This window comes from Anomaloglossus baeobatrachus, unplaced genomic scaffold, assembly GCF_048569485.1.
Source record: "Anomaloglossus baeobatrachus isolate aAnoBae1 unplaced genomic scaffold, aAnoBae1.hap1 Scaffold_5265, whole genome shotgun sequence".
Lineage (NCBI taxonomy): Eukaryota > Metazoa > Chordata > Amphibia > Anura > Aromobatidae > Anomaloglossus > Anomaloglossus baeobatrachus.
Window position 1 is genome coordinate 2771 of NW_027444633.1, and position 17071 is coordinate 19841.

A 17071-nucleotide genomic window follows, 5' to 3' on the forward strand; every position below is an offset into this window, starting at 1 on the left:
TGTTTGGTGTGGAATTATATCCAATTTAGCTTTATGACATTTTTTTTTTCCATTGAAGACAAATTAAATGAAGATAATAATACCAAAGAATTTGTGATTTCAAACATTTTCAAGAAGAAACTGAGTATTAGCTGACAGAATTTCAGCGGTGCCAATACTTTTGGCAAGCACTGTAGGATGGGGCGTACGATATAGGGGAGATATGGAAGGCGACATACGATACAGGGGAGATATGGTAGGCGGCATACGATATAGGGGGATATGGATGGGGTGTACGATACAGGAGGATTTGGGAGTGAGCGTACAATACAAGGGGATATAGAAGTGGGCTCACGATTCAGGGGGATATGGAAGAGGCCATACGATATGGGGAATATGTAAGGGGCGTATAATACAGGGATGATATGGGAGGGGGCGTACAATACAGAAGATAAGGAAGGGGGTGTACAATGCCTCTATAAAGACACATCTGTAGGTTTTTGATGGATGAACCAAACTTGTGCAAGTCCAAAATTCTCTTCCTGAGATCTTGGCTGATTTCTTTCCCATAATACTACACAAAGAAGCAGTGTATTTCAGGTGTGCATTATAATACATCCACAAGTATGTCTCTAATTAACTCAGATGTTGTCAATAAGCCTATCAGAAGCTTCCAAAGACATGACATCATCATATGGGCTGTCCCATATTGTTTAAAGGCACAATAATCTTAATGTATGGAAACTTTTGACTTTGCAGAAAGTAATAAAAATGCCTGAAAACATTCTCTCTCCATTATTCTGGTATTTGGCAAATAGAAATAATTTTGGTTCCTAATTGATCTTAAACGGGAGAAAAACTTGCAGATGTGTCTGTATAGAGAGTGGAAAGAAAAACCTGCAGATGTGTCTGTATAGAGAGCAGAGGAAAAAAAATCTGCAGATGTGTCTATAGAGAGCGGAGGGAAAAACCTGCAGATGTGTCTATAGAGAGTGGAGGGAAGAACCTGCAGATGTGTCTTTATTAACTTATTGGTGTTAATCTGCACCTGGTGCTAATTTTCTTCATTATCTGACAAACCCTATGTAACCAGCAGCCGAACTTTCCAGTTTCCACTGACGTTGCCATTCTAAAGTGACTGAAACCCTCCAGCAGCAGGTTGTCCAGATGAAGGCCAAAGGGGTGACCCTATCAGCCATAGCAAGAGAAGATAGTCGTTCCATTTCTGTGATTTCGAGAATATTGCATCTTTACAACATCACAAATGAAATGTAATACTTTGTAATTCAGAGACTATGTCTGCATTTACTCATTTATCATTTTATTTTATCATAATTTTGTGCATTTTGTATGTACCGTATATACTTGAGTATAAGCCGAGGCTCCTAATTTTACCACAAAAAAAACTGGGATAATGTATTGATTCAAGTATAGGCCTAGAGTGGGAACTGCTACCACAGAAACACAGCTATCAGGATTTAGACGCGGGAACGCAGATCTTTAAGGCAGTACCCTGCTACTACAAGGCTCTTTGTAATTGTATAAAATCCTGCCATTCCAAGACGCTGGTACATTATATGAATCTTCTCCAATTGCAAGGCTATACAACTGTCAGAACCCTGCTATTACAAGACGTCGCAGCGTCAGATTTATGATCTTGAAGGCTATATAATAAGAACCCTGCCACTACAAGACGTGGGAACGTTTTGAGTCACTATCTCCATCCTCAAGGCTATATAACAAGTAGAACCCTGTCACTACAAGTTGCTGGTGCGTTATATTGACCAGGACTCAGAAAATACCCATTTTCTTATTAATGCTAATTGTTGCGTTTTTACTTACGTTCAGTGGTCTCATCAGGGCATCTGTCCGAACCGCCCCTCCCCCACCCCACAAAACGTATTTCGGCTGCATGCGCCAACAGGGCCATTGACTATAACGGAGTCTGCTCCGTTAGTGTGTGCTCTGTCGCACACCATTTTTGCACATATACGTTTTCTGCAGGCGGACATCCGAATGTAGTCGACTACGTTTTGGTATCCGCCTGCAGAAAACGTGTATGTGCAAAAATGGTGCAAGACCAGGCACGCGCCAACGGAGTCTGCTCCATTATAGCTAATGGCCCTGTAGGCGCATGCGTCCGAAACACGTTTTGTGGGGTAGGGGAGGGGTGGTTCGGAGGACGGATGCCCCAACGGGACCACTGAATGTAAGTAAAAGCGCAATGTGAAAGCAGCCTTACATCATTCAAGGTACCCACCATTGGTTACCACTAATGAATATAAGTACGGGAGCGCCTCTTGCACTGCATATCGGAGAGACAACGTGAACCAGACCCATGCAGGGTCAAAACGTTCTTTTAGTCGCTCATTTCCCGACACCATCTACTGCCCTATACCACATTTGTTAATAAACTTTGAACACTTTTTTGCAAACTACTTTTGAGTGTGCGGTGATTAGAATTTATAGAGTGGGAAATGCAGCACCTGCTGGTCAATTTTAAAAATAAAAACGGATACTAATAAAATGTAATGTGCCCATCCTTCTCCCACCCTTGTAGTAATGTGCCCATTGTGGTCCCAATCCTGTAGTAATGTGCCCATCCTTGTCCCCCTGTAGTAATGTGCCCATATTGTACCCTGTAGTAATGTGCTCCATCTTTGTGCCCCATCCTGTAGTAATGTGCTCCAGCTTTGTGCCCCATCTTGTAGTAATGTGCTCCAGCTTTGTGCCCCATCCTGTAGTAATGTGCCCATATTGTCCTCTGTAGTAATATGCCCAGCATTTAGTAATGTCCTCATTCTGGTCCCCTTTTTGTCCCCTATTATGCCGTTGTTCACATACAGTCATGGCCAAAAGTTTTGAGAATGCTACAAATATTAATTTTTACAAAGTCTACTGCTTAAGTTTTTCTAATGGCAATTTGCATATACTCCAGAATGTCATAAAGAGTGATCAGCTTAACAGCAATTACTTGCAAAGTCAATATTGGCTAAGAAAATGAACTTTAACCCCCAAAACACATTTCAACATCATTACATTCCTGCCTTAAAAGGAGCAGCTAACATTGTTTTAGTGATTGTTCCATTAACACAGGTGTGGGTGTTGATTAGGACAGGGCAGGCGATCAATCAGTCATGATTAAGTAAGAATGACACCACTGGACACTTTAAAAGGAGGCTGGTGCTTGGTATCATTGTTTCTCTTCAGTTAACCATGGTTATCTCTAAAGAAACACGTGCAGCCATCATTGCTCTGCACAAAAATGGCCTAACAGGGAAGAATATCGCAGCTACAAAGATTGCACCTCTGTCAACAATCCATCGCATCAACAAGAACTTCAAGGAGAGAGCTTCCATTGTTGCCAAAAAGGCTCCAGGGCACCCAAGAAGGACCAGCAAACGCCAGGACCGTATCTTAAAACTGTTTTAGCTGCGGGATGGGACTACCAGCAGTGCCGAGCTAGCTCAGCAATGACAGCAGGCTGGTGTGAGTGCTTCTGCACGCACTGTGAGGCGGAGACTGCTTGAGCAAGGCCTGGTTTCAAGGAGGGCAGCAAAGAAGCCAGTTCTCTCCAGAAAAAACATCAGGGACCGACTGATATTCTGCAAAAGGTACAGGGAGTGGACCGCTGAGGACTTGGGTAAAGTCATTTTCTCAGATGAATCTCCTTTTCGATTGTTTGGGACATCTGGAAAACAGCTTATTAGGAGAAGAGGTGAGCACTACCACCAGTCTTGTCTCATGCCAACTGTTAAGCATCCTGAAACGATTCATGTGTAGGGTTGCTTCTCAGCCAAGGGAATCGGCTCACTCACAGTCTTGCCTAAAAACACAGCCATGAATAAAGAATGGTACCAGAATGTCCTCCAAGAGCAACTTCTCCCAACTGTCCAAGAGCAGTTTGGCGCCCAACAATGCCTTTTTCAGCATCATGGAGCACCTTGCCATAAAGCAAAGGTGATCACTAAATGGCTCATGGAACAAAACAGAGATTTTGGGTCCATGGCCTGGAAACTCCCCAGATCTTAATCCCATTGAGAACTTGTGGGCAATCAAGAGACGGGTGGACAAACAAAAACCAACACATTCTGGCAAAATGCAAGCATTGCTTATGCAAGAATGGACAGCTATCAGTCAGGATTTGGTCCAGAAGTTGATTGAGAGCATGCCAGGGAGAATTGCAGAGGTCCTGAAGAAGAAGGGTCAACACTGCAAATATTGACTTGCTGCATTAACTCATTCTGTCAATATAACCTTTTGGTTCTCATAATATGATTGCAATTATATTTCTGTATGTGATGTAAACATCAGACAAACAATTAAAAACCAGAGGGCAACAGATCATGTGAAAATATAATTTTGGTGTCATTCTCAAAACTTTTGGCCATGACTGTACACACACAAAAATTATTTTCTCACCTGTCCTCCATTCCTGCAGTGTCCTCTTACCTGCTTCTTCCGATGCACGGGGATGCCGCTGCTGTCTACCATCATCGCTTTACTGTAGTCAAGTGGTTTGTGGCGCCGCAAAGCATTCAACTGCAGTATAACGATGACAGTAGATGGGAGCACTGGACGAGATCATCGAGTGGTCCAAGTGCCTGCGGTCCGCAAGAAGCAGGTAAGAGGACACCGCAGGATGGAGGACAGGTGGGAATAATATTTGCGGGACCCTCACTCGAGTATAAGCTGAGGGGGTCATTATCAGCATAAAAAAAATAGGCTAGAAAACAGTTTATACTCGAGTATATACAGTAATTAATTTGTATGGAGAGCACATAATGCTGTTGGCATTTCTTTTAATTAGTATGTCTCAATTAGCATTGCTCAACAAGGCGTTACCCTATTTAAATCTCAAAGTTGGCATAATCTGTATCATGACTAAGAGTGCGTCACGCACCTGAAACGCGTAGATCATGCTAATCCTGCGCAATGTTTGCTGTTAACATGCACTGTATGTGAACAAGAAATAAAGGAACCTCGTATGTTTACAGCTGGATTCTCAATCATCTTTTACTGAATTGGAGCCATGGCGGCGCTGAATCCGAGACTCCATGTCGAGGAGGAATAGACGGAGTGGTCAGCTGGATTTTTTTCTTTTCATTTGAATATTATACCAGTGCTGCTGTATTGGAGTTTTTGTTCTATTTTTTTTTATTTCTAAGGTCTCAAATTCAGAATAAGTAATACAGGGATTCAGTCATGTTGCCATCTTGTGGCAAGATATTATATAGACGTGCTTTAGATGATATCTGTAGTCGTGATTTAATACCCAGTTGTGAGATTAGTTGTCGCATTGTACTCAACATAATGTTATTAAGATGATGACTGATAAAAATGGCAAGGAGATACTGGACCGCGAACCCAGCCGGAGAACTAACTATCCTAAAGGTAGGAAAGATGAATAACTCTCTGCCTCAGAAAATAGACAAGAATAGCAAGCCCCCCACATTCAAAGACTGCGGTGATATAGGAAAAACACAATACACAGGTAGATGACAGGATTAGCAAAAGGTGAGGCCCCCGCTGACTAAAATAGGAAATGACAGTTAAGGGACTGATGGTTGCCAGAGAAAAACCCTACAAAATACCAACTTCCTGATAGTACAAAAAGGCCCTCAGATCGCTCGATCTGAACTCCGTCCTATACCAGGTGCCCTTGTCATACCAATGAACAGAAAACAAGAATTATAACAAATTCAACAAGCCATAAACACATGAACCCAAAGGAGCTATACTCCACACAGAACTGCAGGGAGTTCCTCAACAATCCACTGAGGGGAAAAATCCCTGGAAGGAAATAAACTGAAACCAACCACAACAAATGACAAACCCAGATAAGCAAAAGAACCAGGCAATAAATAAAAAGCAAGAACTTATCTGGAGTGGAGGTGATGTAGAGCAGGATTAAGCAGGCTAGAGATACAAAGAACAACTGACATCCGGCAACAGCCTGCAATCAGACCAGGACTTAAATAAGCAGAGAGTTAGGAAAGGAAACACCCACTGCACAACCCACCTGGTCTCTGTCCAAACCCTTCCTGGCCACCAGAGGGAGCCTCCCAGCAGCCAAGACATAACTAACATTCACAACAGTACCCCACCCTTGAGGAGGGGTCACCGAACCCTCACCCATGCCACCGGGTCACTCGAGATGAGCATGATGGAAGGCGCGAACCAACCTGTCCGCATGAATGTCAGAAGCCATAACCCAAGAGTTATCCTCCTGCCCGTAACCCTTCCATTTCACAAGGTACTGAAGCTGACGCCTACTGCGACGGGAATCCAGAATTTTTTCAACCTCATATTCCAGATCCCCTTGTACCAAAACAGGGTCAGGAGGCGCTGCTGCAGGAACTGCCGGCTCCACGTTTCTTCAACAAGGACTTATGGAAGACATTGTGAAACTTAAAATGACGCAGGCAGAGTGAAACGGAAAGATACAGGATTAATAATCTCCGAAATCTTATAAGGTCCAATAAATCTGGGCTTAAATTTAGGGGACGGAACTCTCATAGGAATATTTTTAGAGGACAACCACACCATGTCCCCTACTTTAAACCGAAGACCAACAGTCCGACGCCGGTTGGCAAACTTTTGGGCAGTTTCTTGGGACTGAAACAATTTATCCACTACCTGCCCCCAAATCTGCTGCATTCTGTTGACCACCGAATCCACCCCCGGACAGTCAGACGCCTCAAGCTGCCCTGAGAGGAACCTAGGGTGATACCCAAAATTGCAGAAAAAGGGGGACACCAACGTGGTAGAGCTAGCTCTATTGTTAAGGGCCAAATTCAGCCAAAGGCAAAAACGAAACCCAGTCATCCTGATCCGCAGAAACAAAACACCGTAAATAGGTCTCCAGGGTCTGGTTAGCCCTTTCAGTCTGACCGTCGGTCTGAGGATGAAACGCCGGAGAAAGACAGCTGAACACCCAATTTGGAGCAAAAAATCCTCCAAAACCTGGATACAAACTGCACCCCTCTGTCAAACAATGTTTTCGGGAATACCATGCAAACGGACAACATGTTGCAAAAACAAAGGCACCAACTCTGATGAAGACGGCAACTTAGATAGGGGAACCAAGTGGACCATCTTGGAGAATCTGTCACAGATCACCCAAATCACAGTCATTTTCTGAGAGACGGGAAGCTCTGAAATAAAATCCATAGAGATGTGCGTCCAAGGTTTCTTAGGTACAGGCAAAGGCAATAATAGCCCACTAGAACGTGAACAACAGGGCTTGGACCTAGAACAAACTCCACATGACTGCACAAAACGACAGACATCTCGGGACAGGGAAGGCCACCAAAAAGAGCGTCTCACAAGATCCCGAGTACCAAAAATGCCAGGATGACCCGCCAAAACAGAGCAATGAACCTCAGAGACAACTCGGTCTCTCCATTGGTCTGGGACAAACAGTTTCCCTGTAGGACATCTCTCAGGTTTATCCCCCTGAAATTCCGCCAGTGCCAACCGCAGATCAGGCGAAATAGCCGAGAAAACTACACCATCATTCAGGATAGTAGACGGTTCGACAACCTCCAAAGAGTCAGCGCAGAAACTCCTGGAAAGGGCATCGGCCTTAACATTCTTGGTGCCCGGCAAAAAAGAGAACACACAATTAAACCGGGTAAAAAACAAAGCCCACCTGGCCTGCCGAGGATTCAACCTCTTGGCCGATTCCAGATAGATGAGATTCTTGTGGTCCGTAAGCACCACAACTTGATGCCTAGCCCCCTCCAACCAATGCCTCCACTCTGCAAATGCCCACTTCATAGCCAATAATTCCCGGTTCCCCACATCATAATTCCGTTCAGAAGGAGCAAACTTCCGAGAGAAAAAGGCACAGGGCTTAAGTTTACCCGAAGTAGGGTCTCGTTGAGACAGAACAGCACCTGCTCCGATCTCTGAGGCATCGATCTCAACTTGAAATGGGCGAGACACATCAGGTTGTTGCAGAACTGGGGCAGAAGTGAATCGCCTTTTAAGCTCCTGGAAGGCCACAATAGCCTCAGGGGTCCAATGCTCAGCATCAGCGCCCTTCTTTGTCAAATCTGTCAGAGGTTTGACAATGGCAGAAAAATTGGCTATAAATTTACGGTAAAAATTAGCAAACCCCAAAAACCGCTGCAGGGATTTTAGAGAAGTCATTTGCACCCAGTCGTAAATAGCCTGAACCTTAACCGGGTCCATTTCGATAGCGGAGGGAGACAGGATGAAGCCCAAAAAGGAAATCCTTTGCACCCCAAAGAGGCACTTTGACCCCTTAACGTACAGTGCATTATCCTTAAGTATCTGAAAAACCTGCCGTACTTGCCCCACATTTGAGTCCCAATCATCAGAAAAAATCAAGATGTCATCCAAATACACAATCAAAAATTTACCAATAAGGTCCCGAAAAATATCATTCATGAAGGCCTGGAAGACGGAGGGTGCATTAGTGAGCCCAAAAGGCATCACTAGGTACTCAAAATGCCCCACAGGAGTATTAAAAGCCGTCTTCCATTCATCACCCTCCTTAATACGGATGAGATTATACGCACCCTTGAGATCCAGTTTCGTAAACCATTTGGCACTCTGCACTCTAGAAAACAGATCAGACATCAGAGGCAAAGGGTACTGATATTTGACTGTAATTTTATTAAGACGACGGTAATCAATACAAGGCCTCAACGAACCATCTTTCTTAGCAACAAAGAAGCCAGCACCCAAAGGAGAAGATGAGGGCCGAATGTGCCCCTTCTCCAATGATTCTCTGATGTATGACCGCATGGCATCATGTTCGGGCACAGACAAGTTGAAAATTCGTCCCTTGGGAAATTTACAACCGGGCACCAACTCAATGGCACAGTCACAGTCCCGGTGTGGGGGCAGAGAATCAGATTCCTGGTCATTAAATACATCACGGAAATCAGACAAGAAAGCCGGAACATCAACTGCCTGAGCAGACGTGGACGACACGGAAAGGTCCTGATGCAAACCTTGACAACCCCAACTAACTACCGACAAGGATCTCCAGTCAAGAACCGGATTAAGCAGGCTAGAGATACAAAGAACAACTGACATCCGGCAACAGCCTGCAATCAGACCAGGACTTAAATAAGCAGAGAGTTAGGAAAGGAAACACCCACTGCACAACCCACCTGGTCTCTGTCCAAACCCTTCCTGGCCACCAGAGGGAGCCTCCCAGCAGCCAAGACATAACTAACATTCACAACAGTGCCCACTGTCAGGATTCTCTGGTGCCAGCGGAATGGGTCACAAACCCACAAGTATGTGACTTACATACATGCAGTCATGTACCAATTACACATGACTGGTCTTGCACAATACAAGTGAATTGAAGCTGTACACGTCTAATCGGAATGTGGCTGGAAGTCTATAAATCGCATTCTTGTGCTCACATAACTGTCCACTCTTGCTGCCGGCCAGGGAGGCTCCGAAAAGTATTCAGTCCATGTTGTGTGAACTCAGAAGCCTGCAATCACCTATAATGACTGCAGACTCGTCATAAACCTGGACAAGCCCTGTAGCCCAATCCTAACAGCGTGTAACATACTTACTGGCAGGATTCAGCTCAGCTCGCTGGTTCCAGCAGTTATCACATGGCCGCTCCAGTCATGTGATTGTCGTACTTACAGTCCTGTGACATTTTGCTGTTCTTCCTGCTTCTCTGTTTTTCACTTAAGATTGAGAGAATTAGGCAGAGCAGCTCATCAGCACGTGACTAAATAAGAAAATCGCATATGAGCGATTGGTCACATGACGACTACCCAAACCACATGTAGGAGGGGGCACCAAACTGAATTCTTGCCCCAGGTGCCGGAAAACCTAGATTCATCTCTGTAGAGGAGACCCCCCCCATGTTACCGTATTTTTCACTTTATAAGACGCACCTGATTATAAGACGCACCCCCAAATTTGGTGAAGGAAAAGAGATATTTTTTTTTTAATGTTAAATGGGGTCCATCTTATAATGCCAGTGTCAGTCTAACAAATCATGTAGGGCATATGTCCCTCATAGCCCCCCCCATCCTAAAATTAGCCCCCCTTAATCTGGATATGGCCCCCTTATATTAAATATAGCCCCCTTGTGCTGGGACACGTCCCCCTGTGCTGCCCATGGCCCCTATAGATGGCACACATCCCCTGTTAGATATGGCCCCCATGTGTGCTGCCCATGGCCACTATACAGTAGATGGCACACCTCCCCTGTGTTTGATAAGGCCCCCATACTGTTACCCATGGCCACTATAGATGGCACATCTCCCCTGGGTTAGATATGCCCCCCCATACTGCTGCCCATAATAAAATAAAACACTTTCCTTACCTTCTCAGCACTGTAATCCCTGTGTCTCCCTCCTCGCAGATGAGCTCCGAGTCCTCCCTCCACTTCCTGGTTCTTGCTGCCGGTCATGTGATCGGCACGGCAGAGTGATGATATCTCTGCGTGCCTGATCACAGACAGCAGCAGCAGGAGACCGGGAGATCAGCGCTGGACGCAAGTAAAGCTTTTTTTTTTTACTATGGGCAGCAGTATGGGGACCATATCTAACACAGGGGAGATCATGTGCGATCAAAGGAGGGCGCAGGCAGATATAATATGCCCCGCTGCCCCAGCCTATCAGCGTGATGCGGTTTCAGCACCACGCTGCTGATGGACAGCGGCTGTGCATATTATATGAGCGGGAGCAGGAGATCTAACGCTGCCACCCGCAGCTGTCACCTGCCCCCAGCACCGCTCCAGAGCGGACCCTGCATATATGTACACCCCCGTATATTTGGTTTATAAGACGCACCCCCTACTTTCCCCCAAAATTTAGGGGAACAAAAGTGCGTCTTATAAAGCGAAAAATACGGTATATAGGAGACACTGTACCCCAATGTTGGAACAGTCCTCCCGCACCCTGCGCGTCGTTCTCCCGCACCCAGCGCGTCAGCGCCGACCTCCCGCACCCAGTGTTGAAGCTGTCGTCCCACACCCAGAGTGTTGGCGCAGTCTTCCCGCACCCCAATTTTACTTTTTGGTTACATTTCATGGGGGCGGGATGACACTCCATCTTTCTTTTAAGTATTATTTTTTTATTATTGACATTTCAGACAAGTTACAAAAAAATTGTGCAGGAAAGAAGACGATGAGCAGAACACCGGATTGTATGCGCGGCCTCCCGCAGGCAGGAGACTTCAGGAATCATCCGGAACTCCGCTGTTGCATCTGGCCTTGAAAAATTTTGGGACCCAGTCGCCCCCTATTCTAGATGACTGTCTATGCGGCACTACATGCCCCTATCTGTATATATGACATACAGGTGACCACTGTCTGATTGGATTTTCCCCAGTGTGGTGGCACAGGCGGCAGCATTTCCAGGCCCTGCCGCTGCCAGTGTGTATTGGTCACCAACAGCGGGGGTCGACGAGCGGTCCCTGTTGGTAGGGTGGCAACGAGCGGTCCTCGTCGGTAGAGCGGCAACGCCGAGTAGTCCCCATCAGTACGGTAGTGCTCTGTCATTACTAGTCACTGATATTATAGAGGCTGCTGTGCCCCTCCCCTCATTATACCTCTTTTGGAGAGTCCATCTTCCCACCGCACACAAGCAATCACCACCGAATTTTAGAGCATGAGAAGTTGATTCTCCAGCAGCGTCTCCCCAGCGCCCGCTGCAGTGGGCGGAGCCATGAGAAGAGTCTAAGGCTCCGCCCTAACCCACGTTATAAAAACGTGACATCGTCCTGGGACTGCACCCAGCGCCAGTGTGCGTCGTACGCCCCCCTGTTCTGGCCTGGCCTGAGTTTTGGCTTCTCCTCCGGTTCTGGCTGTGTGCAGGGGCCGTTGGTCAGGAGCGGTGCCGGAGTCGTGGAATCATCACTTGTGGCCAGCGGAGGACGCTGTGGGGTGGACGACACGACAGGCTCGCTGATGCTCAGGCTGTACTCGTCCATGTCATCGGCCAGCGTGTCCAGGTAGCTGCCGATGGAGATGCTGTCCAGCCGCTCCGCCGGGTCCTGCAGGCTGTTCCAGCTGCTGCGCCGCGACGTCTCCTGGCTACCAGCCAGACTGTACTGGCTACTGGTCAAACTGCTGCAGCGACTGGTCAGCGCCCCCTTCTCCTCTAGGATCCATTTCACAGCCTCAATCCCCTCATTCACCAGAAGCAGCTGCTGGAGGATCTGCACATCAATGGCTCGCAGACCGGCCTGTGGGATGGAAAGAGAGGATCAGCGGTGTCCACAGGTCACATGGCTTACTGCACAGTCCTGAGGGAGTGAAAGAGGATCAGCGGTGTCCGAGATTCACATGACTTACTGCACAATCCTGGGGGAAAGAAATATAATCAGCAGCGTCCGCAGGTCACATGGCTTACTGCACAGTCCTGGGGGAGGGAAAGAGGATCAGCGGCGTCCGCAGGTCACATGATTACTGCACAGTCCTGAGGGAGGGAAAGAGGATCAGCGGCGTTCGCAGGTCACATGATTTACTGCACAGTCCTAGGGGAGGGAAAGAGGATCAGCAGCGTCCGCAGGTCACATGGCTTACTGCACAATCCTGGGGGAGGGAAAGAGGATCAGCGGCGTTCGCAGGTCACATGATTTACTGCACAGTCCTGGGGGAGGGAAAGAGATCAGCGGCGTCCGCAGGTCACATGGCTTACTGCACAGTCCTGTGGGAGGGAAAGAGGATCAGCGGCATCCGCAGGTCACATGGCTTACTGCAGTCGTGGGGGAGGGAAAGAGGATCAGCGGCATCCGCAGGTCACATGATTTACTGCACAGTCCTGGGGGAAATGACCTAAAGAAATCAGCTGAGCCCAGACCCTTGAGGACACAGGTTATATTGTGGAAATGGGGGGGGGTGTTGTACAATACATCAGTGGGGAGATTATGTAGTACAGTAGCAGGGTGGATGTTGTCTACTAGACCAATAGTGTGAAGGGGGGGTGTTATATAACACACAAGTAGGGGAGGACATATAACACAACAGTGGGGGGAAATATAATTCACCAGTTGGGGGGTTGGGTGATATAAGACACCAGTGGGGGGAGAGGGAGGGGGGGGGGAATGATACAAGACACCAGTAGAGGGGGAGGGGGGGGGGGGGGGGGGAATGATACAAGACACCAGTAGAGGGGGAGGGGGGGGGGGGAATGATACAAGACACCAGTAGAGGGGGAGGGGGGGGGGGAATGATACAAGACACCAGTAGAGGGGGAGGGGGGGGGGAATGATACAAGACACCAGTAGAGGGGGAGGGGGGGGAATGATACAAGACACCAGTAGAGGGGGAGGGGGGGGGAATGATACAAGACACCAGTAGAGGGGGAGGGGGAGGGGGGGGGGAATGATACAAGACACCAGTAGAGGGGGAGGGGGGGGGAATGATACAAGACACCAGTAGAGGGGGGGGGGGGGGGGAATGATACAAGACACCAGTAGAGGGGGAGGGGGGGGGGAATGATACAAGACACCAGTAGAGGGGGAGATGATACAAGACACCAGTAGAGGGGGAGGGGGGGGGATGATACAAGACACCAGTAGAGGGGGAGGGGGGGGATGATACAAGACACCAGTAGAGGGGGAGGGGGGGGATGATACAAGACACCAGTAGAGGGGGAGGGGGGATGATACAAGACACCAGTAGAGGGGGAGGGGGGGATGATACAAGACACCAGTAGAGGGGGAGGGGGGGATGATACAAGACACCAGTAGAGGGGGAGGGGGGGGATGATACAAGACACCAGTAGAGGGGGAGGGGGAGATGATACAAGACACCAGTAGAGGGGGAGATGATACAAGACACCAGTAGAGGGGGAGATGATACAAGACACCAGTAGAGGGGGGGGATGATACAAGACACCAGTAGAGGGGGAGGGGATGATACAAGACACCAGTAGAGGGGGGGGATGATACAAGACACCAGTAGAGGGGGGGGGATGATACAAGACACCAGTAGAGGGGGAGGGGGGGAATGATACAAGACACCAGTAGAGGGGGGGGGGGATGATACAAGACACCAGTAGAGGGGGAGGGGGGGATGATACAAGACACCAGTAGAGGGGGAGGGGGGGGATGATACAAGACACCAGTAGAGGGGGAGGGGGGGATGATACAAGACACCAGTAGAGGGGGAGGTGGGGGATGATACAAGACACCAGTAGAGGGGGAGGGGGGGGGATGATACAAGACACCAGTAGAGGGGGAGGGGGGATGATACAAGACGCCAGTAGAGGGGGAGGGGGGGGATGATACAAGACGCCAGTAGAGGGGGAGGGGGGGGATGATACAAGACACCAGTAGAGGGGGAGGGGGGGATGATACAAGACACCAGTAGAGGGGGAGGGGGAGATGATACAAGACACCAGTAGAGGGGGAGGGGGAGATGATACAAGACACCAGTAGAGGGGGAGATGATACAAGACACCAGTAGAGGGGGAGATGATACAAGACACCAGTAGAGGGGGAGGGGGGGGATGATACAAGACACCAGTAGAGGGGGGGGATGATACAAGACACCAGTAGAGGGGGGGGGATGATACAAGACACCAGTAGAGGGGGGGGGGATGATACAAGACACCAGTAGAGGGGGAGGGGGGGGATGATACAAGACACCAGTAGAGGGGGAGGGGGGGGAATGATACAAGACACCAGTAGAGGGGGGGGGGGGGATGATACAAGACACCAGTAGAGGGGGAGGGGGGGGATGATACAAGACACCAGTAGAGGGGGAGGGGGGGATGATACAAGACACCAGTAGAGGGGGAGGGGGGGGATGATACAAGACACCAGTAGAGGGGGAGGGGGGGGGGATGATACAAGACACCAGTAGAGGGGGAGGGGGGGGATGATACAAGACACCAGTAGAGGGGGAGGGGGGGATGATACAAGACACCAGTAGAGGGGGAGGGGGGGGATGATACAAGACACCAGTAGAGGGGGAGGGGGGGGGGATGATACAAGACACCAGTAGAGGGGGAGGGGGGGGATGATACAAGACACCAGTAGAGGGGGAGGGGGGGGGATGATACAAGACACCAGTAGAGGGGGAGGGGGGGGGATGATACAAGACACCAGTAGAGGGGGAGGGGGGGGATGATACAAGACACCAGTAGAGGGGGAGGGGGGGGATGATACAAGACACCAGTAGAGGGGGAGATGATACAAGACACCAGTAGAGGGGGAGATGATACAAGACACCAGTAGAGGGGGAGGGGGGGGATGATACAAGACACCAGTAGAGGGGGAGATGATACAAGACACCAGTAGAGGGGGAGGGGGGGATGATACAAGACACCAGTAGAGGGGGGGGGATGATACAAGACACCAGTAGAGGGGGGGGGATGATACAAGACACCAGTAGAGGGGGAGGGGGGGGATGATACAAGACACCAGTAGAGGGGGAGGGGGGGGAATGATACAAGACACCAGTAGAGGGGGGGGGGGGGAATGATACAAGACACCAGTAGAGGGGGAGGGGGGGGATGATACAAGACACCAGTAGAGGGGGAGGGGGGGGATGATACAAGACACCAGTAGAGGGGGAGGGGGGGGATGATACAAGACACCAGTAGAGGGGGAGGTGGGGGATGATACAAGACACCAGTAGAGGGGGAGGTGGGGGATGATACAAGACACCAGTAGAGGGGGAGGTGGGGGATGATACAAGACACCAGTAGAGGGGGAGGGGGGGGGGATGATACAAGACACCAGTAGAGGGGGAGGGGGGATGATACAAGACACCAGTAGAGGGGGAGGGGGGGGGGAGATGATACAAGACACCAGTAGAGGGGGAGGGGGGGGATGATACAAGACACCAGTAGAGGGGGAGGGGGGGGGGGATGATACAAGACACCAGTAGAGGGGGAGGGGGGGGGATGATACAAGACACCAGTAGAGGGGGAGGGGGGGGATGATACAAGACACCAGTAGAGGGGGAGGATGATACAAGACACCAGTAGAGGGGGAGGGGGGGGGATGATACAAGACACCAGTAGAGGGGGAGGGGGGGGGGATGATACAAGACACCAGTAGAGGGGGAGGGGGGGATGATACAAGACACCAGTAGAGGGGGAGGGGGGGGATGATACAAGACACCAGTAGAGGGGGAGGGGGGGGATGATACAAGACACCAGTAGAGGGGGAGGGGGGGGATGATACAAGACACCAGTAGAGGGGGGGGATGATACAAGACACCAGTAGAGGGGGAGGGGGGGATGATACAAGACACCAGTAGAGGGGGAGGGGGGGGATGATACAAGACACCAGTAGAGGGGGGGGGGGATGATACAAGACACCAGTAGAGGGGGAGGGGGGGGGATGATACAAGACACCAGTAGAGGGGAGGGGGGGATGATACAAGACACCAGTAGAGGGGGAGGGGGGGGATGATACAAGACACCAGTAGAGGGGGAGGGGGGGATGATACAAGACACCAGTAGAGGGGGAGGGGGGGGATGATACAAGACACCAGTAGAGGGGGAGGGGGGGGATGATACAAGACACCAGTAGAGGGGGAGGGGGGGATGATACAAGACACCAGTAGAGGGGAGGGGGGGATGATACAAGACACCAGTAGAGGGGGAGGGGGGGATGATACAAGACACCAGTAGAGGGGGAGGGGGGGGGATGATACAAGACACCAGTAGAGGGGGGGGGGATGATACAAGACACCAGTAGAGGGGGGGGATGATACAAGACACCAGTAGAGGGGGAGGGGGGGGATGATACAAGACACCAGTAGAGGGGGAGGGGGGGGGATGATACAAGACACCAGTAGAGGGGGAGGGGGGGATGATACAAGACACCAGTAGAGGGGGTAGGGGGGGGGGGATGATACAAGACACCAGTAGAGGGGGAGGGGGGGGATGATACAAGACACCAGTAGAGGGGGAGGGGGGGGATGATACAAGACACCAGTAGAGGGGGAGGTGGGGATGATACAAGACACCAGTAGAGGGGGAGGTGGGGGATGATACAAGACACCAGTAGAGGGGGGGGGGATGATACAAGACACCAGTAGAGGGGGGGGGGATGATACAAGACACCAGTAGAGGGGGAGGGGGGGGATGATACAAGACACCAGTAGAGGGGGAGG

The 17071-nt window shown here is 49.7% G+C and overlaps 1 protein-coding gene across 1 annotated transcript; it reads right to left on the reverse strand.

The window, feature by feature from the left end:
- Window positions 1-11046: 11046 nt before the first annotated feature.
- On the reverse strand, window positions 11047-12180 carry LURAP1 (leucine rich adaptor protein 1; the record flags this gene model as incomplete). Its single annotated transcript, XM_075333075.1, has 1 exon — window positions 11047-12180. A coding segment is annotated over one exon (486 nt), but the record flags the coding sequence as incomplete, so codon positions are not given.
- Window positions 12181-17071: the final 4891 nt, after the last annotated feature.